The following is a 27,413-nucleotide window of genomic DNA, read 5'->3' on the forward strand; positions in this document are numbered from 1 at the left end:
CAATCCCTTGAATATTACACCAGTCTGTAATATCACCTGCATTCTGAAAAGGACAGGATGTGCATAAGGTTATGCCACTTCATAGTGGAGTATTGTTGGTTTATTACTGCAAAGTATATTACAACATATTTCTCTGGTACAATGTCAATTATCAATTAGCAGAAAATGGAGAGGTGATAGTTATTCCAATGATGTTAAAACTTATGATTAGAAATTAAAAGAACTTATGCAAATCAGTTGCATTGGTAGATGACGCATACTGAAAAGAACAATAGCTCTAAAAATGTGTTACTTAAATTAAGGAACCCTTTCTCTAAAGAACTGAAAACTGGGGGGAGTGTGGGTTGGATAATTACGTTTCCTTCACAAAGAGGTATGTTCAGAATAAACTGCCTTTGATTTTGCAGCTGCATAGTAAAATGATGCAAATACAGTATGTTAAAAATGATATGCCTGAAATATTTTTAAAGATATCATTTACACTCCCTTATTGGAATTGGATTCTTTTGGTAAATAGTAAACCCTAATATTTTCCATCTTTTTACTCCTGTATAGATGTGTTTGTAAATAAAAATATTAATAAAAAATAAAATATTTAAGGCATTAAGATGTATTTATTTGGCAAGTATTACATTAGTGAACAGAGTGTGGAATATAATTTCAAACAGATAAAGATTAGAAGATAATTAATACTATTTTAATCTTGATTGTGGATTGTATACGATTGCTTCATAGTAGGGCATCTTAGCTTCATTAATTTGATGCAGGTTTTCTGAAAGAAAAAAAAAGGAATTGGTATGAATTGTACTACAGCTGAGCATATTATACAAAACTTAAATGAGAACAGGTAAATGAATATGACAAGATATATTAAAACAAAATATAACATGCTGATTTTTTTTTTTGCGCTTCTCTGAGCTGGTTAAATTTCTGCTTCTTTTGGATTATTCCTTCCAGTTCTTTCTTAGCTTCACAGTACTAACCCGTTGAATATGCTGCTGCTGAAATACTGCAGGATATATTATCACTTTTCATATATGCTGCTGTTTTCCTTTTTATTTCCATTTTACTAAGCAATTAATAGTACTAAAATTTACATGCATAATATATTATTAGTGATTATGCCCATTTAATTATGCCATTATTTCAGGAATATTTCCTATAACTGTTCAGTTTTAATGTTTGGATTTGAAAACCAATCACAAAAACATGCATATGCTGACTCTATTAAAATATCCTTCCTAAACTATAAAGGCCTTCTAAATGTAACTTAAGAAACAATTGCACTCAGCAACCTCACAAACATACAACACAGGAAGCACTCACCATGAAATATACATCCAAGAGTAACATTGTCTTAGGTCAAATGCCCATAAGTCATACCTCCATTCAATCTGATATCTTAGTTATGGATGACTTCATAGTAAGACACACTGATGAGTCACTCACCAAGCTGTGTAAGGAGATGATGAAACTTAGTTGTCTATCAGGTGCCAGAATTCACCACATCAGGTAAGCACTCAATTCCTTATATCATAAGTAGACGCATGACAGTCATTGTACATGTGGCTTTAAATGAAACAACTCTTACCCCCCCCCCCTACTATATGCAGAGAGACATGATGGAGCTATTGGAATATGTCTCTGAGGCAGGTTATATCCTTGAGCAATATTTTGTCATTACTAATAATAATACTGCAATATGAACAAAAGATAACTGACTTCAAACAATGTTTTAGCTTCTGGTGCCCTTCTATGGGGGTACAATGTAAATCAGCCTGGGAAGAGATGGTAGACAGTCCTGATTACTTTTCCAAGAGTGTTCTGAACCTCTCCACCCAGGACTTTGGTATATTGGTTAAATCCTTGTACACCTTTTTTGGTTAATGCCAGTTTTCTAATCCTTCCATCAGAACTAACAAAATTCAGACAAAATTAAGGAAATTGCTGCTCAATTCCTGGAACCTTAACAAAAAGCTTCAGACTCTACAAGCACCACTTAGCCTGGAAAAAGTTGATGCATGCATCCTCACAAAGACTTGGTGCAAGGCAGTGAAGGCACGCCATCAGTTCAGGGCTTCAGTGTTTATCACCCATAAAAGCCCACCATATTAGACAAAGGCACTAATGGCACTAAAACTAGAGGTGTTTCTATATTCTTAAAATAAAACTCATCTTCTAATACTGAGTAGACTGTGTAAAGAGGTTTGACATGTCATGTTTCAGGCTAACCAGTAGGTAGACTGGAATGGTAAAAATAGAAGTGTTTCTATATTCTTAAAAAACACTCATCTTATAATATTGATTAGACTCTGTAAATGTTTCAGTCTAACTAGCAAGTAGCCTGGTATACTAAAAATAGAGGTGTCTCTATATTCGTAAAAAAACTCATTTTCTAATATTGAATAGTCTGTGTAAAGGGGTTAGACACGATTATGGCCTGGAACTCCTCCACATCTACCTTACTACAAACAAAGGTCCTTATCACATTATAGCTAACTACAGGACCCCCCTCTGTGCTCCCCTCTGCTCATACCCCCTACTCAACCAATATGGCATCCCTATGCATTAAGCCAAGCACTATTTTCCTTGGACGCTTCAGTTATTTCCCCAACACCTCTGTATTCAGAGACTATGTGAAGACAAATCTACTATAATGAGTGATGACCTGGCTAAACTGAAAATCCCTTTCCACTTTGACAATCCCACTGTTTATAAGAAATCCTTTACTGCCAAGTTCTATGCACATGCAAATAGTTGCAAAAACACATCTTACCACTTCAGAAAAAGTTCAAATTCAAAAATAAACCTCTATGGTAGAATCCTAACATTCGCATGTTCTATAATAAAAGAAAAAACTTCTTTGCATGCAAAAATTAATCCAACTCTTAGCTAGCCAAAATTTGTTTTCTAAACTAAATAAGGAAATTTGTATTGTGGTCAAATCTACCAATGCCAAATATGAGGTAAAAAAAGCAACACAGGTAAAATGTAACCAGAAATTCTTCTTTAACTATGTTAGAAACCTCAGAAATAATGCCTGGCATGAAGTCACATACTGATACCTAGAAAATATAGCTAATCTTGTCGTGGACTAATTCAGCTTTAACTTCATGCCTCTGTCCTCCAATATTCTCAAAACAAATACACCATTTACAGTCCCCAAACCTGCCAAGAACAGGATCTACAGGTGCTATGAAAGGCTAAAAACATTACATCTATGTGGCTGGACGATAGGCTACCTACTAGTATGCCTGAAACATGACTTGTCAGCCCCCTCTACACAGTCTACTCAATAGTAGCCTTGAAACAGGCTTTGTGCATGATAAATGGATGAAAGCAACAGTCACTTCCTTGCACAAAGCTGGGGTTTTAATGGATTTGAATAAATATAGACACAGAAGTCTGACCATTCTCATCTATAAGGCTATGAGTGGATCATTATGGAGCTAATAAAAAGGACATAGCCAAGCAACTTAATCCATTTTGTATTTGAAAAGGCCCTGCCTACTTAACCTGTTTCCCTTCTTTGAAAAATTCACTGAGGCAATGAATGAGTTCAAATCAGTGCATACTGCATATCTGGGCATTGCAAAGGTTTCAACATCGCCCCACACTCAGGCCGTATAGATAAATTCTCCCATGTTAAATGTTAATTCCAATGTAAATTGTTGTGTAGCCAATTACCTCATAATAAAACCCAGACAGTAAGGGTGGGTAATTCTATTTCCTTCAGCTGATCTGTCACTGGAAGAATGCCTCAGGTCACAGTACCTGGACAGCTAATTTCTGGCATTTACTTCTCTAAAGTCAAAGCTAAAGACCAACTTTGCAGATGAAAGCAAACTTGTTATCATCATAAATTCCCTGGAGGACTCCGGAATCATATGAGAACCTGTCTCAAATAAATATATGGTATCAAAACCATTGACTAAAGCAAAAGCTCAAGAAATGTATAAATATATCCTTCAACAAGCATGTGTCTCCTTGCAGCTATTGTATTAACAATCCCAACCCCTCAAAAATTTATGCTTTTGCTATAGATCTGGGAGCTATATTAAGAGTGAACTGCTCTTTGATCACTTGTTCATCACTTATATGCTGTTGTAAAGAAGTCCTTTTTCATTGCAAAGCTTATATCTAAAGATATGGAAACCGGATTCAGGGAAGTAATTGTCCTGCTGTACTCAGATTTTAATTCTCCTTTTGGTATGCACCTGTCCAAACACTTGTCTCAACAGGAATGACCATAATACTTTCTCACTAAAAAAATAATAATCAAGGGCCTAAATCATAAAAAACTATGTTCAAAGCCTTGTCTCTCTTCTTTGTATCATTCAGACTTATGAGAGTTGAACTCTGACTCGTGTGCATGGCCTTGGCAGACGTTATTCTGACAGACCTATTATATATTCACAAGTCCAAAGGTATGATAAGGTCCCACTCAAGGGACCTCAAAATTTTTTGCAAAATTAGCAAAATATGCTAGAGGTATATGTGTGTATCACAGAGAATACCACTTCTATGTTACTGTTTTTTACTTCACATAAAGCAGAGTACCTTTCTTTCTCTTTCTCTGCTGAAACATAATTTGGACAACAGGATGGGTAACTATGAATTATCACCCAGTTTATCACCACTGGCCTTACCCCAACATGTAATTGCTTAGCCTGTCTTTGGATATTCATATTGTAAAACACAAAAGCTAATAATTGCCATAGGAAGTGCAAGGTTAGGCTTCTTAAGATAATCACAGATTAATAGGTTAGTAAGTGCCTATGATTTCAGATGGCATGCTCGTTTGACCACGTATAGTCTACATGTACATATCCTTTGCTTATCTTGCAGTTACGTGACTATAATATATTACTAAGTCTATCTACTTCTAAAACTACAGTAGGCCCACATGCTTACACTTTTGTGGCTTACTCTAATCAGGTATCCATTGCTTGTAACCAAAATAAATGATAATTTGGCTACTGACATTTTTTTTTATTGTATTGTTTTTGCTACTATCAAAATAGTTTATATTATCTGTAATTATTCTTCACCATGGCTGACTGAAATATTCATTAAAGAACTGCATGCAAAGTAGACCATATGGATCTTTGATGAAAATCATATAATCTATATGTGTCATTTATGCAGTGCCTTCAAGTGTAACTTATTAGCTGACATTGACAAACTCATGACTGTGTAGTGATAACTGTTTATGTAAATGATAGATACAATCTTAAGCGTTTCTGGCAGTGTGTGTATTAAACTGAAGGACACAGCTTGGGAATATAATGTAATGTAATGTAATATTCAGAATTTTCATAATGTTGTCAAGGCAATGATGCATGTAAACTATATTCTTAGTAGCCTTAGCCTTTCTTTCTTAAAGATTATACTTAGAGTGGGCTGGACAGCAAATGGACCAACATCAACAATATGATATGTATTAAGTTTCAAGAATGGTGATGCATTAGGGGTTTACAATACGCTCAATATAAATCAGTGCAATTTTACTATGTAATGAACAAAATAGCATTTTATACAGATGTGCAGAAAACTATTCTTGTGTTCCTGATCTTCAAAATGCCATTATTTATCTCTTGCTTTTATGTCTGTCCTTTTAATATCTGTGTCTCATCTGTGAAATACACATTGTATGTTGTTTTCACGTTGATTTCTTTGCATATTGACCTAACCCAACACATTTAATTAAGGTCAGTTTTATCACCACTACTTCCATAACTGCTGCTGCCACTACTACTACTACTCTTACTACTGCTTATTCTGTGTTCTTCTACTTCCCCTACTATTGCTGTTACTAGAGTTACTTCTACTTCTACTACTACAACTGCTGCTATAGCTCTGTTATTACGACTAATGGTGCTACTACTACCAGTAATTCTACTGCTACTATTGCTTCTACTGCTGCTGCCACTACAACTATTTCTACTACTGCTACTATTATTACTATTACTTTTATTACTAATGATGTTAATGCTATAGCTACTACTACTCCTTCTACATTACTACTGCTACTGCTAAAATTACTGCTACTGCTAGTATTACTAATGTTCCTACTACTACTACTACTACTACTACAGCTATTACTAATATTACTGCTGTTAATACTAATGCTGCTGATGGATACTCCTATTACTACTACTACTAAAACAACTACTACTGCTACTGCCACTGCTGCTACTGTGTCTATTGCTGCTACTGCTGCTATTGCTACCACTACTACTATTACTGCTGCTACTACTACTACTACTACTACAGCTGCTACTGTGATAACTACTAGTATGGCCGCTATTGTTATTACTACTACTATTACTACTGTTGCTATCATTATAGGTAGGTAGGTACCTACCTATGAACCTGTTGCTATCATTACTTCATATTAATATGCTGCTGCTACTGTCAGAGTCAGAGATGACCATAGAAGTAGCACCTCTCAACTGTATGGATGTTCACATAATGTCCAGATGTTTGTTTCATAGTTTTGGTCTGTTCATCATAAAAGTTGTGGCTTTCTGGCAAATCACTGAGGACTGAAGTCACTACAAATGGCATACATCTGAGTTTCAGACTTCATGTCCTACAAAAATACAAGCTAATACAAATCTAGTTATTCTAGAAACTTTCTAAGTTTATAAAAGCAATATTTAAAATCGGGTCTATATTGAATTCTCGAAAGCCAACAATGTTGAATCTGACATTGTCGGCATGAGAATAGCGAAACTGCAGAACATTGAAGAAGTAAACAGAAATCTTCGTAAGGGGAGATTTCCATTTATTTCAATGCAGTGCGGCCTCGGAGTTGGTATATTTAAGTAGCGGGGGGTGGGGGGGTGCAGGGGGGCTTGCCCTCCTGCCTACACCATTTATTATTTATTTATTTATTTTTCATTTTTTTTGGGGGGAACATTCGATGTTTTAACAGTTCGATCACTAAGGGTCGACCTTTAGTGATTCGAACTGTTAAACACTCGATGTTCCAATATAGACCCTTTAAAATCTGTCCCGACTTTTGGACCTTTTCCCTCTTCCCCCATTATTTTGGGCTTTGTCCAGATTTCCTGTGCTAAGAGGTTGATAGGTATGAAGTATCAAAAGGTGACCAGGAAGGAAGTGAGCCAAGACTGATACAGCCAGATGACAACGCCAGTGGGCTAAACAAACAGGAAACATCTTGCAGAAAGAGCACAAGAGGTGTGGGCAAGATATCATATAAACCATTGGTAGGGTCCCTACCAGTACAGGCAATGATAGAGGCTAAGACTGGTGAAAGTGAAGGTAGAAGTTTTTCAGATGGGAGGGATGGTGAAGATAAGCAACATTGTCAAGACAGGATGGAAACATTTGCTGATTAGAGACAAAATCATATATGAGATTAGGAATCTATGTAAGGAAAACTGGATCCTATTTCATCCATCCATCTGATCCATCTGCTGGGACTGGAGCCACTTGCTGGATCAGTCCAGCTGTATGCCAGTTCTATTTGCCTGGAGCTACTAAACGTTTCCCTCACATAATTTTCCGTGTTCTACCTTTTCTCAGATCCCATTTGCTGATTTTGGAAATGGATGATCCAACAAGCCTTGCAGCTAAGTGCTTTCATATTCTAGACCTTTTCTTAATACTTTTTCTGTTACTCTTTCACTTTAGGTGTTGTTAATGTATTATAGAATAGTTATTTGCATGAGATTTTAATAAATTACCTCCACTTATCTTCATGTCTAGGCAGCTGTCAAGTGTCCTTCTTGGTGCAAGTTTAAAAACAGTTAGTGACTTGGTTAAAATGTGTGTGTGTGTGTGTGTGTGTGTGTGTGTGTGTGTGTGTGTGTGTGTGTGTGTGTGTGTGTGTATATATATATATATATATATATATATATATATATATATATGTAAATAAAATTATTGCTAGTGGTGTGGTGTTGTATTGTATGGCTCACCTTTTTAAGAGGTAACTTAATTGTCTTTGGGATGGGGAAAAGTCTGAGAAAAGTTTTGAATAGTGTGCCAAGTGGAGGCACAAAATTCCCCTCAGGACCTGCACGATTCCTATGTTATCAGTTTAGCTGTGGAGCATCTTGATGTGAATTGCAATTTTTGCCAATGTGTCAGTACCAGGAAATTAGATAATCAGTGCAATAAAGTAATAATAAAAGGCCTTCTGCCTCCAGATCCTCAGAACTCAGAGGGGAAGAAAGAGAAATATTAAGATAAGGACTTGAGAAAAAAGAAAGCACAGGATCTGATACCCATCAGGATCGAAGGTTCCTAGACCCCAAGATAAAGAGTCTTCTCTTCCATCCACATTGACAGCTGCAGCTAAGTCACCAGATATTATAATAATCAGGGATAAGTCCCCACCTCCATTTTGGAATAGATACTCACTGATGAGAGAACTAAGCAGGCTCATTCCTACTAGGCCACCTTCAGCTGAATCTATCAGATCTTTTAGATCCATTAAGAGCACTAGAGAAGTGGACTGGGAGCCCATGTTGAGGGCATTTTATAGGAGTTAGATGGAGATGGCCACCATTTCATCACCCTCTGCACCTAAGGTTGATCAAATGGTCCTCTTCTCATAAGTATTATTTCTTTCCTAGCACGTGTTTCTGTGCAGGAGCTTTTTTTAGCAACATGCCACCTGGACCTTGAGACACTATCTCCTAAGCCTACGTATTAGTAACAAATGCTTTGCATCTGATATACTCAACTCCAAGACCCTCTAGGTCTGGTGAGCCATGATGATGACCTCCCAATGTCAGGCTTTTGGAATTATCTCTGGCTCCAACATAGGTGGGGTCTTCTTTTGGCATCACAGTCTTCGGCCTTTTAACTTGTGGTTCCAGTCCCTAGCTCATACCTGTTTGCTTTCTCAGCTATGGGGGCTCAATCTTTGGCCTGCATTTTTACTGCTTCAGTAGTGGATGGCTTGGCTCCAGAATTAAACTTCTAGAGAAACTGGGATTCTGAACTGGCATTCAAAGTTATGGAGAAGATAATAATTTCTGCAATAAGATCTTCTGAAAGGCATCCTTCAGCACTGGCAACCCCCTCAGGTGCCCAGCCACCTGTTACCAAACTCTAAATTGATGGCTCCCAGGGATAGAGCAGACTAGATGTTTTCAAAGAAAAAAAAAACATGTTGCCAACAGATTCTTCCAAGAACTCATTTCTATCACAGTCAGAGATCCCAAGGAAAAGGATGGGCAAAAGGAGACATATGGACTCCCTTATAGAGTATCTTACTTCAGACATGGATTTTAATGACCAAGTGAGTTCTCACAGTCCTCCTGCAAAGATATTACCTTTCATGAAATCCTTGAACTACTGAGACGGAGGTGCTCTTGGCTTACCTTACCACCCTCTTAGGATGAGAAAGTGCTATTTCAGGCATATAGTTTTTCTTACTCTACCTTTTGGGTGGTCACTCAAGCAGCATATAGACCTGGTCACTAGGACGTTATGGCAAGTACCTGATATGGCAGATGCTAAACCATATAAACCTGATAAAAATGTATTCCCTACTAAATATAGGCAGTTCTGATCAAAAGGCCCTCTGGTAGACTCCACAATCATTGCAGCAGCACAACAAAAAGGAACAATAAAATAATTCATTGACTATTCAGCTTCCTAACAGAGAGTCTGGAATGATAGAAAGGGGAAGCAAGACTATGTCTCAGACATATCTGCCTTGAGTGTGTTGAATTACTTAACACTCATAAATCACTTTCAAAGGGACTTAGCAACTCCGGCTATAGACACTTTGAACAAAAATCTTCTTCAATGAGATTCCTAAAATCTTGTACAAGCCACCCGAAGAATGATGTCTAATTTCACAAACTTTCCATACACCTACTCCATAATGCAGCAGATGGAGATGTAAGAGCAGCATTCACAGATATTATGATGTTTAATCCTACCTGGCTCCGCTTATGTGATTTTGCAGTTTCAATTCATCCTTCACCTTCACCAATACCCAAAGAATGGCACCTCACTATTTGGTCTTATGGTGAAAGAGAGATTGTCAAAGTGTGAAAAAGAAGGCAAGACATTGTTTCCCATAGTAACTAGATTTGATAACCCTGCATCACCCTTTAAAAAGAATTATAAGGGTTCCAAGTCCATGTGGTTTAGAAAACCCAACACCAAGTCTTCGACTTCACTTTGGACAGGAACAGTCACAGTAGAGGTGGATTCTTTAATACACACTAACCCAGGGGTCAGGGAGAGCCAAAGAATCAGGGTTTTTATGGTCTCTTCTCTATAAGGCAGAATCAGTGACCATGAATGCTTGCTCAATAAACCATCTCTGTAGGTAGTGAGAGGATATCTGTCCATTTCCTCAGTGGCATGGTTAGCCATTATATAAGATAAGTCGCTAGCAGTCATAATATCCACAGGCTATTTCATTCCATTTTTCCTTCTACTACCTCCAGAGATATTGCAGATTCTGGGCATTCCACCTATACAATATATAGAGACAAAGTGAGAAATGTTTCTTGTTCTTCCAAAGAGAGTAATCCATTCCACCAGACCAGAAAAGATCAGGAAATTATTCCAGATGCCTTTTAGTCCTCAGGAAGAACAAGGACCTAAGGCCAATTCTGGACTGTGATCTAAGCTAACTTATCAAAAAGACCCCATTCAGAATTGTCACAATGCAAGCAATCCTCCCTTGTCTAAAGGAGAGCAAATTTGATATACTCTATAGACATCCAGGATGATTATCTTCACATAAAAATTGGGAAGCAGTCCAAGATGTATCTTTACTTCCAGCTGGGAGCCAGCCATTATCAATGTATAGCCCTACTCTTCAGCCTTACTACATCCCCTCCCCACCTGTTCAGCAAACACATGGCAGTAGTCATATATCATATGTGAATCTGAGGGGTGTGTGTGTTTTCTTATGTAGATAACTGGCTCCTCATTCCAATGACCATGGAGTCCTTAATAGCAGCCAGGAATTACTTCCTATAGCTCTGCCAACCTTTAGGTATATAAGTCTCAAAATACCTCCTCTATATGCAAACTAAAAAAAATCACTGGTTACTGCATAAGTGCAAAAGCTTGCTTCCTCAGTCTTCTTCTAGAAAGAAGACATACCTTAAAATCTTCAGTACTTCTACTATTATAACAAAAATGTCCTCCAGCTCTATTAGTTCTTAAAGTGTTGTGTCTTATGGCAGCTTCCCTGACAGCAATGCTTCATGCCTGCCTACATATGAAAATTCTTCAGTGATTAATCTCTGCCCAGTCTGGATTTTTACTGACTCACATCATTTTGATCTGAAGGAAACATCTAATTTGGTGTTAGTCTACCAAAATCATCTGCTGGGCCACACCTTCATTTTAGGTTTCTCAGCAGCAACAGTCATCATCCATGCCTCATCTCTGGGCTCTTGAGTGGGGGTGGGGAGTTTGAGGGGATTTGGAAAGGAGAATAGTCCAAGGAGTATGGAGACAGGCAGAGGTCAATCTTCACATCAGTGTTTTGGAAATGAGTGCAGTCCTTCTGGTGTTGAAGGAATTTCAGGACTTCATCCATGGGGGCAGGTGTTGATCATAACAGACAACATTGCAGTAGTCTGGTACATCAAGCAGGGAGGAACCAAACCCTACCACCTTTGATGCAGACAGTGAGGATTTGACAATGGGCATTTGACACTCATTGCTTTATTATAACAAGGTACATCCAGGGGAAAGTCTGCTGTCTAGCAGACAGGCTCAGCAGGTCTATATTGAAGCCTTGGGTTTGGTCCCTCAATCTAACAATAGTGCAACAGATTTTCTGTCATTGAGAAACACCCTGCTGTTATGTCTTTGCCACCCCAGAAAACACAAAATACAACAATAACTTCACACTTTTACCTCTGAGGAGTATATCTAAATGGCATTCTATTCAGTCAGTGGTCCCCTGGCTTACTGTATGCCTTCCTACCAGTTACTATCATGCCAAGTTCCTTCAGAAAGCAACTCAATGCAAATCAGCTGTAATCCTCATTACTCCCCCATGGCTAAGGCAAATCTAGTTTCCTTTATGAGACCTCTTCTGAAGGAGCCTCCTTGGCTCCTGAAGCCCAAACTGCACCTACCTTATAGGTCTTCAGGACAGTCTCATCCATATCTCCCCAGTCTAAGACTTACCGCATGGTACCTCCAATTCCCATGATGGCCATAGTCACTTCTCTTTCTCAAAATGTAGTCTGCATATTATCTACTTAGAAGGTGTATATTTTATGTTATTTATTTTTATTAGTATCTGTATTCCACGGAGGAGCACTGATCTTGATGGACCTTTCATAGACTCAGCCCTGGAGAAATGTCTGGTTAAGTGACTTGCTTAGAGTCACTCAGTTAGGTAGAGGAGGCTGAGGTAATCAAACTTGCACCACTGGACCACAGGAAACAGACCCTTGATCCTCTAAGCCAACTGCCAGACCCAGAATAAAACCAAGTGTAGAAGGTTTTCCTTTTGGACTTCTTCACAAAACATAGATCCATTTTCTGCTAGAGGTTTTGCACTTCCTAGCAACCCTTTATGAATAAGTATTTAGCTTGTATGCTTTCAAATTACAGCTGGCCTTCTCACCCAACTATCATTTCAGATTTCAAAACCATTCATTGGCTTCTCAAATAACATTTTATGCTATGTCTGGACATAAAGGACCCCACCTCTCTCTGGGATCTTAACCTTGTCTTGGAGGCTTTAATACAAACCTCAGCTTGAGAAAGCTTCTTCTGTGAATCTCAAATTTTTGTCTTGGAAAACTTTTCTTTGTTGCTATGTCTGCCAGAAGAATTTCAGAGTTATGCATCATAGTCACAGTCTTGTCATACTTCATATTTCACAATGATAGAGTGTCTCTGAAGACTATCCCATTGTTTATTCTGAAAGTGACTATGGAACCCAATGAAACCATGCTCCCAATTTTCCCAAATTATACCAGCTGAGGAGAATACTTGCTTCATGCACTGGATGTCCAGCATAAATCTGATTTTGTTTGCAGAGAACAAACCTTTGTGAAGGAATTGCAACTGATCATTTCCTTTGCTCCAAACAAACTGGGTCAAAGAATTTCTGAGCAAAGTATAGTTCAATGGTTATCTGATTGCATATAATTTACTTTTGTAGGAATCAAGTTTTCCCAGGTAAACTTAAGGTTCACTCTACCAAATAAGTCACCACATCTGCTTCTTTTTCAAAAATTCTACAGTGAAGGAAATATGTGTAGCAGCTACTTGGTTTACCTTACATACCTTTGCCAATTTCTAGGTCTAGGTTTCCCTTTCCGGCTTCTGTTCTTTAGGGTTATCCTGTCATGATGTCACTCAAGAAAGAAGGTATCTTGGGATTCTGTCCCACCAATCGGATTAGACAGATGGATGAAACATGATACAGAAGTTATGTATTTACCATAACAATGGATCCTTTTCATCCTTGTCCATCGGATACATCATCTCATCTCACATATGAACTTGTGCTGATTTTCAAGTTTATCATGTGAGCAAATTCAATCTGAGCATTTTGGGAGGGAAATGTTTTGGAGCTCAAGGCAGAGAGTACTGGCAAATGGCTGGACTGGATCTGACAAGTGGCTCTAGTCCCATCAGACATATCAGATGGACAAGGACAAAATGGATTCATCACCATGGTAAGTTCATAACTGTCTTGTATGTAAGATTCTACTGAAATCAATCTCTGGTTTTAGATTCAGTAAAATGTGAAAGGAGATAACCTAAATTTTCATGAAAGTGAAGGGGCAGATTACTGTTGTGCTAAGTGTGAGTAGCCAAGCTATCAAATTTTAGAGAAGAGGTGGTAGGTAGCATAACTGGGAAAGTGACAGAGAAATGCTAAGAAAGAGGTCATGTGTGTGTGTGTGTGTGTGTGTGTGTGTGTGTGTGTGTGTGTGTGTGGGGGGGGGGGTAAATGTAGTATTCATAGCCAGCACACAGAGGGACCAGACTGCCAGAAAGTTTAATGACTGGCCACAGCACTGTACTAAGTGGAAGGGATTTGATCTGGTTAAACGGAGGGAGATGATCTGGCATATAGACCAACTTTATGCAAAGGAAATGGTCCATCTTAGCCCAGAGAGGATAGCAGGGCATAGTGCTGGTTTGAAGAGGCATAACGCAATGTTTGTATTTTAAAACTATGGTAGACATTTGTAGGTAGAGTGACAGAATCATGAGTGGGCAGCAGGTAAAATCAAATATAAAATACTGTAAAGCAACAAAGAATGTTAACTCTAAATGAGGCAGAGTGGTCTTACTCTGTAAAGCAAGGCATCTGGTTAGGAAGATGGGAGCTGCAAGTAGTAAAGGTGGCCATTGCTACTAGCACAAAAACATGGGATATGGATAAGACTAGATGAGACAATGGAAGGGTCTGGGTATAGGCTGTTTAAGAGTCACAAAGAAGGAAAATATAAGACAGAACAGTAAATGTAAAAAGGAAGGCATCACATGTGATGTCAAAGAAGAGGAAAAACAATGAATCAGCAAAGGAGTTAGAGAGTAGAGAGGGTCAGAAGCTAAGTGACCAGCCTTTAAGCTGGATGACAGGAGATCTGTTGTATACAGATTATCACCCCCCCCCCCCCCCCCAGGCATAACTAGGGGACAGGATGAAAGACTTGGAGACATGATAAGGGAGCAGTGTAGAAAGAAAAGAGTAATACTCATGGGTGATCTTGAATGTGTCATGATCAGAATGGGAGGTTCCAAGCTCCAGAGTAGAGAGGGGAAATGAGTGGAAATAAAGAGCTAATGTTTTCGCCCTACACAGATTTGATGAGGCTACACCATGAATACTATGTGTAGTAATGGAGTCCATGAAAGGAAAAGTACATCAAGGTGCTGGAAGAAATCCAGAGAAAAGTGAAAATAAATATATCTGGGAGGGAGTGGAAATGATATGTCCGATGCTTGCAGGAGTTAGATTGGTTCTTACTTGGGGACACATGGTACTGACCTAAAATATATCTAACAGATGTTGTGTTCATCCTAAACAGGTAAAAAAGAGAGGGGAGGAAGCAGCAGAGGCAATAACAAATTCCAGGGACTATGGTTTTCCCAAAGCATTTCTTATGCGGGAGAGTTCATCAGCTATGAAATGGGCTAAAAAAATAAGGGATTTCAGAGGACTGGAGAATGCCTTGTTGGACGAGGTGACCACGAATTTATCAGGAGACTGTAAGCAAGTTGAGACTGTATACAAACTATGGGAAACAGATCAGGGAGAAGTGCTTAGATGTATAGACAGAGTAATGAGGATCAAGCAAGAAGACAAAAAGGGATGAAAATCATTGGGCACCCAGTGCCACTCCCAATCAACACAAAATTGAGGAGCAAAAAAAAATGACCCTTTTCCCATCTGGATATCCTCAGTTCTCCATTAGTCAGGCACTCCTACAACCATACTTCTGATCTAGCTCTCTATTCAGAGTACAAGAAAACGTGAAAGTGAGGCAAAAGCAGATTTGTTAACCTGAACTTTAACAAGGCTTTTAGCTCAGTCTCACACAGGCTGCTGCTGGATAAGACAGCAGGTGTTGGTGATAAGATTGTAACTGAAGAACAAGACTGCAGCATAGGTACTGGAGCTGAAAGTAGAGGGTAGTGAAGAGAATTACATGACTACTAAAAAGGGAAGGCACCTTTAAGTACCGCACTATTTATTCCTTGGACCAATACTATTAAGTGTTTTGAATTCAGACATACCTGGGTGAAAAACGACAACCCCACTTTCTTTATGTCACACAAAATCATTTCATTAGCCATGAGGTGGTGGGGGAAGAAAGACAGCAGCAGCCTGTCATAAAGTGAACAAAAAAGGCAGCTTCATTTCACTGCAGTAATGCAGTTTGGCCAAAACAATCCTGGAGTAAAATAGCAGATGGGGTACTGGAATTAACTGAAACATGTAAAGAAAAAGATCTATAGGAGCATATCACACCTGAGTTGAAGTACCAGGCATAGAGACAGAAGGCTAAGGCAGTACATAATAAAATGCCATGGTGTATCTTTAGGTGGATAGGCATCAAAAGTGTAAAAGTAATGCCATTTCCCTTCTGGGCCCTCTTCAGGCCACATCTTGAATACTACATACAGATGCAAAGCTAACAGAAAGAGAGGGAATTTAGGCTGCTGAAAGAAATCCAAAGGAGGACCTCCAGAAGGGTGTATAGAATGGAGATAATAATATAAGAGCAGAGATAATGTCTAGTCACTTGTGTCACTTATCAGTAGTCGTCAGAGGAGGATTAAGGCATGTGACATAAGTACACAAGATGATGGCGTGGAGAATTTAAAAGGCAACAAGAGCAGGAAGGATGGTGATAAGCAGCGACACAGCCCGCCAACAGTAGGAAGCAACTACTGGGTGAACTTTCATAAGTATGTCTACAAAGACAAGGAATGGTTAATATCTACTGGTGAGGGAGAGGAAATCCACAAACATTGACAGAGACATTCGATAGGGTATAGAACAGTTGGGGAACTTACTTGAAATGGACCACTGCTTCCACTTCTGCCATTAATCAGTTCTAATGTAATCAGACACATTAAAGGGGACCTCAGTTAGAGAAATGAAGAAAGTGACAGGTTTTGCATTTGCGAGGATGTTGCAGTTAGCACTGGATTTTGTGTTGACGTTAGAGAGCACGTTAATGTACATCTGTCATCTGAAGGGATTTACCTTAACTTCCTTTTATATTACATGGATCAATAAACCATAAACTTTCTGTAGCAACAGTATAAAACAATATCAAGCATTATTATTTTCACTTATGTTGTTTCCCTTTTTTAATGCTTCTCCATTGCCATTTGTTTCCCCATCAGTATAAATGTATTCTTGTTAGCATGTGGTTGTGCCAGCAGCTAATTCATCAGGGAGTTCTGAATCTTTCACGACTCATCAGAAACACGGTCAATCACATTGTTCTATACACAACCTTGAGTGTGTATGTGTGTGTGTGTGTGTGTGTGTGTGTGTGTGTGTGTGTGGTAGTACGTGAAATGGCAAAGAAGTAATTATTTTGTTTGTCTTTGCAGTTGATGTATATTTAGGTTGTACCAAATGGTGTTGTGAAGCGTGTTATTTGAATGATGTTTATGCATCTTCGTTGCTGTCAGTTTCAACTCGCTCCAATGTTTGATGAATAAATGTTTCATTCATGTTATTCTATGAGTACAGTTTTACAGTAGTGTGTTTTTAAAGTTATTATACAGTCTTGTCATATAGTCAACATCTGGTACTTTTTTGTTGCATACTGTCTTCAGATCAACTTTATTTTGCTACCGTCACCTCAGTATGATCTATTTACAGTAACAGATCACTTCAGTGTTGCATATACATAACTAAACCATTATTTGTAGTTTTCCGATGAGTAAGTTCTAAATACGGAGTACATATTCACTATATTAAGTACATGCTTCAAATTCCAGTTATCTGTGTGAATGTTCACTCCCACCTATGACTTTAACTTTCAAATACAAATTATTATCTATGGAAATAAATGTACTGTTCTAGGGTGTATTTCTTAAAAGTATATATAATTGAATATAATGATCAATGGATTATGTATGGAATGAATTAAAACAAAGACAAAAATAACAGAGGATATTATATAAAGGCTATGCTTTTACAGGTTCTACTGGTGAAAGTTCCAGCATAACGGGACAGCACATGCCTGATGTTAGCAGATCAGCATTCACTGACAGTGATGCAATATGCACATGGCACACTCTTATGACATAGTGGTGCTGTCACCAATCTCACATACACATCCACCACATATGAGGCCACTACAATGTGTAAGACTGGACATCCAACTTCAGTAGTGTTGTCAATTATCCTGTAACTGTAAGCTTCAACCCAGGCTACAGCAGAGTCCCATAACACAAAATATATATGAGCTGTACAGCCTCTGCCATATACATCAACATCTGAAATTTCATGCTACCAAAGTGTACTTTGCTAGTGTTTGCAACATAGCAACTCCACCCTACCCCTGGCAGATGTGAATCCTGAACCCACAAACCACTACCAGACTTCATGGGTACCACAGCTCCCATGGCCTATATAACAATGTTACTGTCACCTGCCTCTGTATCCCCACCTATACAAGCACTGATAACTTTACCCTGCTCTACAACTTATCTGGACCAGGAATTTCCTTGTATGGCATATGTATGATAATGTATGCCTCTTTCTATTCTGTATCATACTAGACATTGTTTGTGTTCCAAAGAAATTACTGCAACTTTAAGTCAAGTTTTACCACCACTGATGTGGAGTGATCATGGGATTATAAAGGTTAATTTGTAAGACAATGCACAGAAGGTTAATTACAGATTATATGGAAGCAAAACAGTCACTATGTAAAACTAACTGGAGTGAGATATTCAGTGGAAAAACTGCAGATGAAATGTGAAAAGTTTTGAAAGAGAAATTGTTTGAGTGCAAAAAATAAAAAAATAAATAAATAAATAACATCAGGATCTAGGCATACAACATCAGGGGGATATATTTCCATAAGAACAAGATATCTTATTATGGAGAAAGACAAAAAAATATAAGAAACGGAAGAGCGGTCAAAATGCAACATTGAAAAATGAAATAAACAAGCTGGACAAACAGATTAAGTATAGTGTGAGACGATCAAGAAAAATGTGAAGAAAATTTATATAAAGATACTGAAGATAATTGGAAACCTTTCTATAGATACATAAGATGTGGAAGGAGTAAAGACACATGCAGTGTGCAGATTCTATCATTTATTCTCAGACAAAACAGATTATAGATATATTTACAAAATCTTATGCAAAACAGAGTTTGGTTCCTCAAAAGGGGTGATAAGTTGTCCTAGTGACATCCAGGTAACCCCAGATACCAGAATCAAATTAGATTATATTGAAAAAGAACCAAGCAAACTGGATCTAAACAAAGTGCAGGGAGGAGAAAGAATTAGTAACAATAACCTTAGAACACTTCAGTAAGAACTTACAGTACCATTATATCTAGTATTCATTAGGTCATATAAATATGGGGAAGATTCTTCTAGATTGGAGACATGCTTATTAAACCTGTTGTTAAGGGAAAGGTGAGTAGGACAAACCCAGAGTCATATAGTCCCTTAAGTCTACTTTCATGTTGTGAAAAATAATGGAGAAGATAATATTGGATAACTTATTGTCAGAACTGGATAGCTTGGGACTTGAAACCATATATCAGCATGCATATGTTGAAAACAGTTCTATTACCACCTGTAACATAATGTTCTATAACAATATAATAACAGCTATTAATGAAAAATTGTGCTGTGATGTAATTTATATAGATTTATCTTCAGTATTTGGCAGGGTCATACACAAAACACTGCTCAATAAATTAGTAGAACTAGGTATTGAAGTACTCTTGATAACATGGATAGCTGCATGACTTACAAATAGGACATAGCAAGTATCATACAGTAACTGGACAGGTGAAATCCTTAATTACAGTTAGGGTGTCCCACAGGGCTCTGCCCTAGGCCCTTATTTGTTTAGATTGTATCTTTCAGACCTAAAATTTTCATCTGAGGTGTTCTACAGTCTATATGCAGACGACCTGAAATTGGGTAAACTGATTACATGTGTTACAGATAAGGCATGTCTGCAAAATAACTTGACTAAATCGACCATTTGGGCACAGGAGAATAATATGCTGATAAATACATTAAAAACTAAATATATGAGATTTGGGAAACATAAATACAGCACACAGTGATTGAAATTGTAGACTCTTTTAAGGACCTGAGTATATGGGTAGATTCAGCTATGCGTTTTTCTAATCATATTAACCAATTGGTTAATGATAGTTAGAGAACTATAGGTTGTATAAAAAGAAGTATAAAGTCTAGGAAATCAAAAATAATGAAGTCATTGTTTATTAGTTACATTAGACCCAAACTTGAGTATGAAATAACGATATGGAATCCCTATAAGAAAACAATCATGAGTAAACTGGAAAGAGTACAGTGGAAATATGCCAACGGCATCCATGGATGCAAAAATTTTAATTTTTTTTATGAAATACTAAAATATCTGAACTTGTACAGTGTCTCTAACAGATTTCTAAGAGGAAGTGTTATTTAGATATATAGGGCATTTATAGACAACTACCTCTGGGAATGTTCGTGATTATCAAAAAGTACTAGGGAATCATCAGACAACCGATGTAGAATATTGCATAGGAATGAGAAGTGTACTGACAGAGTAGCTGATGCATGGAACAGACTACCAAATTACATTAAAGCAAGTGCTAGGTTTAGATAGTGTTAAGAACACCCTAGACATTTATTATGGGAGCAAGTGTTTTGGTATATTGGCATACTAGAAGGGCATTAATGCCTGTGCTTGAAATATTTGTATGTATGCATCATCTGTGCCATGTCTATTGTTGTGGACCAGTCATCACCTCTGTGACAGTATCATGTGGTATTATGCTGACTGACATGTGGTACTGCTGCTACATGTTCATCATCTGACCACCTACCCTGTCTCTTTGGTGTTGCTGATACAAATATGATGAGCCCTACGTGGATGTCTTCCCGCTGTTATAGATATTTCCACAAAGCCATCTTATGAAACAAGGCAAACACAATGAATATCTGGCTGTAGATCTCTAGTGAATATTACATTATCCCATCAGATTCAACAAGGCAGAGAAAGCATCCGTTCTGATGATCAAATATGTCAAACATCATGTTTCATATTTCTGCATACACATTGTTATATGCCATCTGTGCCATGGTCTGGAAATTGTGGACATAAATTATTAGGCATGCTACCAGTGCATATCTGACATCATCTACAAAAAAAGATAGTGGCATTATGATATGTTGTCTGCTATTTGCTTACATGGTAACTGCATATACTGGCCTCTGGTGCCTACCTACATGTGTACCTACCAAATAGATGACCATGTAGGAATTCCACTCTTTCGCTACATAAAATGATGGTATAAGTCAAACATGTTACATAGATGTGAATCATTTAAAATGACTAGATGGTGGACAAAAACATTATAGATGATACCCTAGACACTGCAACCCACCTGGAACTTTGTGGAGTAGCTGCCATTCTTGTAGCTATACCTAGATCATTAGAATAATGGGCTGTGCTGTAAAACACTGATGTAATGGTTGTTCTCTCCATTGTTGTCACTGGTAATCAGGTAGGCTCCTCCACATGCTGCATAATAGTCACGAGAAAGGTATAGGATGCACAAAGCTGACACCTACAATATTTCTAGCATGTGCCCATAGGTCTTTGAAAATGTTGGTGCAAGTAGGATGCTTAACGCCACATGTATGAGAGTGCCCAGTCAGATGGTCAGTCTGTGTATCTCCATGATTCCACTTGTGAGTAATGCAGTTCAGTAAACTCATATGTGGTGTCCCTAGCCACATGGTAATGGTCTGTGATTTTCTGAACAGCCAGGCGCTTGTAGCTGCTAACATGTAGGCAGGCTATAGCTGCCACTATCACAAACTTTTAACAATCTTGTACATCACACTACTAAACTACATACCTGTTTTATACTATTTTGAATTACACTGTCATGTTTGATGTCATCATTTGATAATAACTTTGCCTTATTTTCATTGGGAGCTGCAGTATTATTATTATTATGTCATTTGCATATATTGCATTACAATTTATTTTGCCATGATGTGATTGTGCTACTTTTGTCTCTGAAACACCGCTTTCCAGCATATTTCCAGTGTGTCTGCTGTTTGGTGTAGGTCTATATACTAACTGAGTATGAAAACTGGCCAATATTAGTAAAATGAGTTAGAGTTTCACATTTTGAACATTATAAGTAATAGCTGCTTCAGACAATAATTACATTTGAGTAGTACTGATTCCTGCAATGTTGTCATCACTTTCCTTGAAAATGTGACATGGGTAACGAATCAGTTTTCTGAAAAAAATTAATTCGATTTTTGACAGCAGAGTGAGTCTCTGCAATCCTCCCAACACACCAAATCATCAGTCAAGTATTTACTTTTAAAAGAATTTTAAGAACATATATCCAGTTGGAATGACACCAGACATGGCTAATTTTGCTTTTTTTATTTACTACTTACTCAAGTTCTCTCAGCTGTCTCAATACCCAAGGAGCTTTTGGGTGTACACAAATGGCTCCATTACCTTCTGTGAAGAATCTAGCCAAACAGAAAAAAACATCAAAGCATTAGAAAATGTCATGTATTATAAAACACATATACAATCACCAAAATGTTGTGATTCAGTTAATTAGGCAAATGCAAATCTCTCTCTGTTTCTCTCTATTATATACATATGTGTCTGTGTATAAATATAACAGTCAGAAGTTTTACAAACCACACATTTTCCAGGTAAACTAGCCCCCCCCCCCCAAAAAAAAGGATTGTGCTATATAGGAGATTTGGTTGAATTCACATTCACTTTACAATTCCTGCATTCTTCCTGAATCCTCTTTTGGAATTTTTAGTACCTGCACAATCGAATAGATGCTTCAGATGGTAAAGATTCAGAATGAAGTGACTATAGCACTATTGTGAAATATGTTTTTATCAGATGGCTGTACGTGGAACCAAAGCATTGCTGCATCGTAATTTGTGATCCCTCCTTTATTTGTCTAACAGTGGACCTCCTTTTTCATGGAACTGGTGGAATTAGCATGTCAGCATCATACACATATGGTTACTAACTGGCCTTTTACTTCTGCATTCCAATGACATGATAGCTGAAGATTTAATACTGCTATAATGGACATAGGTGTGACTGGAGGTGTAGAACCATGTTTGTAATGGGAAAGACTGGCAAATAATTCCTGGTTCGTACCAGTTGTTTGCCAAATTTGCTTGCATCAAAGTGAATTGGTTAATCAGGAAATATGAATGCATTAAATGCATTTCCACTGTTAATGACTTGTATATATATGTAAAGACATCAATCATGTGAATGAAACCAATAGATGGGTTCAGTATAGAATCCCGAAATACTGAAATCCTGAATTTCAGTATTTTGAAATTCTATGCCCGAAAGCTTGAAATCCCGAAACCCCATGAATGCAAAATTTAAAATTGTGAGCCTACAATACAAATACACCACACACATACACATGCACACAATCTCCCACCACAAAAAAACATACAATCCTACACTACAGACTACTTATCACAATCACGCACACAAAAGTAACTCACACCCACGCATTTCACAGCCCCTTGCACAAACACATCACAGCCAAAACACACACTAACATACACTAAAGCCCCTAACCAGCACGCTCATACATACTTACATGAACACCTATACATTTGCACACTGCAACACCAGACGCTCCGAACTTCGGTATTTTGAATTTCGTGCTTCTGGTGTTTTGTGATCTAAAGCTTTCGGCTATAGAATTTTGAAATACTGAAATTTGCGATTTCAGTATTTCAGGATTCTATAGTGAACCCAGATATATATATATATATATATATATATATATATATATATATATATATATATATATATATATATATATATATATATATATATATATATATATATATATATATATATATATATATATATATATATATATATATATACATACATACATATAAAGGGGATATTCACAGCTGTGGGGAGTATAGAGGTATCAAACTCCTGTCACACTGCATGAAAGTTATGGATAGGGTGACTGATAACTGATTACATAGAGAATTATAAAGTAACACTGGTTCAGATCAGGATACAACACAGCCAGCCCAATGTTTATAGTGAGACTTACGGTTAAGACAAATCTACAAATGAGGAAGAAGTCCAACTGGGCATTCCAAGACTTGGAAAATGCATATGACAAAGCCGCAAAAAAGCTGATTTGGGCAGTCCTGTGATGGATGAAAGCCCCAGGAACATTTGTTGTATTAGTGCAGCTTATATACAATAACCCAATGACACAAGAGTGCATCCTAGTTCATCTCTTAGCTCACTGCTGTTCATACTGGTGATGTACTACATTAAAGTAAAAAGGTCAGAAGGGAACGATCAACAAAGTTGTTGTATGCAGATGATTTGGCATTAGGGGCAGACACTGAACAAGTGCTTCAGCAAATGATTAAGGAATAGAATGCAAAATTAAATGTACACAGGATGAAACTGAGTACAGTTAATGGAGTTGCAATTTGCAACAAATTGGGAAAATCAGAAGAAAATGAGAAGTGAGAGAAAAGAGAAATTAGTGGAACAAGTTAACAACTTCAGGTATCTGGGAGGGGTGTCTGAGGAGAAGGGAAATCAGAATGAGGAAATCCAAAATGGAATCAGAGGGTCTGCATCAAACTGGCATAGAATGTCAGGCGTATGTATGACCAAAGAATGCCAAAGGTGATTAAAATTAAGGTGTAGAAAAAGTGCTACTGTATAGTACAGAAACCTGGGTAGTAAAGGCAGAGTGGCTGAGGAAGCTAGAGGTGACAGTGATGAAATGCCTGAGACAGATGGTAGGATGCACACTGCCTGGGCAGATGAAGAAATGAGGATATCAGAACAGAATCCCAAGCAGCTCCAGTTGCACACAAGTTCAAAGAAAACATATTATGGTTGTTTGGGCACATGTACAAGAAGGCAAAAGACAATCTGGTGAAGATTTGTAACAGACAGGAGGAAGGCAAGAGGAAACAAGGGCAACCCCCAAATGGATGGATTGTGTAAGAGAAGGTCTATGACAGTCAGGAAAGACTGTTAAGGTTGCCACCTTTTGTTGTGACAAAAACTGGACTTAGGCCACACCACCTGCACCTTCCACAAACCCACCAATGTCAAAGCTCACTTTTTCCCATTATGTGACATCATTGTCATTTCAGATGAGGGGGGAATGCCCCCTTTTTCCATTGATCATTTCTTTTTTCTTTGGATTACTATGTTTTTTGTAAATAAAAGACATAGTAAATCTGCCGACTTAAACTGTGATAGTCTATTTCTTTGCTTGGAGCAGCAAACCAAATTATGAAGTTAGGTTAAGGAAAAACAACTTTATTGTTGATATATGGTCCCAATACAAGGAGAGTGACAAGACCCAATACAAGGAGAGTGACAAGACCCAATACAAGGAGAGGGACAAGACCCAATACAAGGAGTGTGACAAGACCCAATACAAAGAGAGTGACAAGACCCAATACAAAGAGAGCGACAAGACCCAATACAAGGAGAGTGACAAGACCCAATACAAAGAGAGTGACAAGACCCAGTACAAGGAGAGTGACAAGACTCAATACAAGGAGAGTGACAAGACCCAATACAAAGAGAGTGACAAGACCCAATACAAGAAGAGTGACAAGACCCAATACAAGGAGAATGACAAGACCCAATACAAAGAGAGTGGCAAGACCCAATACAAGGAGAGTGACAAGACCCAATACAAGGAGAGTGACAAGACCCAATACAAAGAGAGTGACAAGACCCAGTACAAGGAGAGTGACAAGACCCAATACAAGGAGAGTGACAAGACCCAATACAAAGAGAGTGACAAGACCCAATACAAGGAGAGTGACAAGACCCAATACAAGGAGAGTGACAAGACCCAATACAAGGAGAGTGACAAGACCCAATACAAAGAGATTGACAAGACCCAATACAAGGAGAGGGACAAGACCCAATACAAGGAGAGTGTCAAGACCCAATACAAGGAGAGTGAAAAGACCCAATACAAGGAGAGTGACAAGACCCAATACAAAGAGAGTGACAAGACCCAATACAAGGAGAGTGACAAGATCCAATACAAAGAGAGTGACAAGACCCAGTACAAGGAGAGTGACAAGACCCAATACAATGAGAGTGACAAGACCCAATACAAGGAGAGTGACAAGACCCAATACAAGGAGAGTGACAATAGTAACAATGGTAATGAGGACGGCAATGGCACTTGTGAAAATGGAAATAAAGGGATGAAGAAAGAGATCAGGGGGGGTTAATGTATTTATCAGACAGAATGGAGAGACAGTCACCTGTCACACTAAGCAAAGAGATGCAGTAGATCATGGAGAACAGAAAAAGAAAAGAGGTACTGAATGCTTTACTTCAGTTTACATTTTCACAAAGGAAAGCAAGATGAGGGTTCCCTGCTTGAAGAGAGGTAGATCTGAGAGGGGAGAAGATTAGTCAGCCATGAGAATAGAGGTAGAGGAAGCAGAGTTATAACTAAATTTCCTCTATTGAGGAAAAAGCTGAATACCAGATGGGCCACATCCCAGATTCTTTAGGAATCTGGTTAGTGAACAGTGAGATCCCTTGATGGAGATCACTGAGAGATCACTACCCAGTACTACAGTACCTGAAGACTGAAGGAGAACACCATGTGTGCCACCCTTGAGGTGAGGTGGGGGTTTTGCAGAGAAAATAGAAGGGAGCTATATGCATATTCACCTAAAAGCCAAGGAGTAGTAAATTGTGCAGAGAATCAAAAGGTGAATCAACATGGGTTTGTGGCTAGAAGGTACAGTCAACTAAACCTGATCAGTTTTATGACTGGATTACAGGTGAACTTGCCAAGCGATAGTGGTAGAAGTGGTCTGTCTGAAATTTGCTTGCTAAGGTGTTTGACTCTGTCCTATACAAAGCTGATGAGAGGAGATCCAGTGCGGTGTGTGCAGTACCAAGACTGAGGAAAGGACTGCTACATTGTAGTGAAAGTCACAGTATCAGGTATACGTAAAATTAATATTGCAGTTCTGCAGGCACTGCTCCAGGACAGAGCACTCTTTAGCTTGTTTTTTCAGACATATCTGATGGAATACAGAACAGGAGCAGCCTCTTCCCCGATGTTATAAAGATTATGACACCAGTATAGAATGAGGGAACAAGTCTAAGGAAGGATTTGAAAAGGATGACAAAGAGATGTGAAAGGAAGAAAGAAGATGGCATTCACTGTAGACATATGTAAAGCACAGGGTTTGATACACTAAGACCTCATTTGTCTACTTTCTGACATTGTGTAAGTCACTTAACCAGACACTGCAGCCAGGTCATTTCTGAAAATGGACTGCATATCTAATCGGCCTGACTAGTTAGCAAAGCACAGACGGATGCCACACCCCTCCTTCCATTCCCTTTTTATGTTATGTCACAAATACACACCTCTAAAGCCTTTAAATGCTTGATTTTAAATCTAAATTTATTAGCACATTTTAAAAGGGAATTACTGTTACTGACTTGAAATAATAGTTACCAAATGTTACTTTCTGTAATGCAGATTCTTGTGAATAATGTTAACAAAAAACTGTCATATTCAACAAAATATACAAAATGAATAAATAATAGCAAGTTAAAATTAAAATTTTGGTCCATGGTTTTCTTTTGAAATAAACTGAATAATA

The 27,413-nt window shown here is 38.1% G+C and overlaps 1 protein-coding gene across 1 annotated transcript in view; it reads right to left on the bottom strand.

The window, feature by feature from the left end:
* Nucleotides 1-594: 594 nt before the first annotated feature.
* Nucleotides 595-27,413, bottom strand: part of LOC122801369 (C-C motif chemokine 8-like) — a 31,175-nt gene continuing 4,356 nt past the window's right edge. Inside the window, exons 3-4 of the mRNA XM_044070900.1 lie at nucleotides 22,152-22,229; nucleotides 595-772 (exon numbers count right to left, since the gene is read on the bottom strand). Coding sequence (XP_043926835.1) covers nucleotides 754-772; nucleotides 22,152-22,229 — 97 coding nt within the window. The 3' untranslated portion in view covers nucleotides 595-753. The remainder of the gene's footprint in view (nucleotides 773-22,151; nucleotides 22,230-27,413) is intronic.

Source organism: Protopterus annectens, chromosome 4.part1 (assembly GCF_019279795.1).
Source record: "Protopterus annectens isolate FY-2018-M chromosome 4.part1, PAN1.0, whole genome shotgun sequence".
In the NCBI taxonomy this organism is placed as follows: domain Eukaryota; kingdom Metazoa; phylum Chordata; order Ceratodontiformes; family Protopteridae; genus Protopterus; species Protopterus annectens.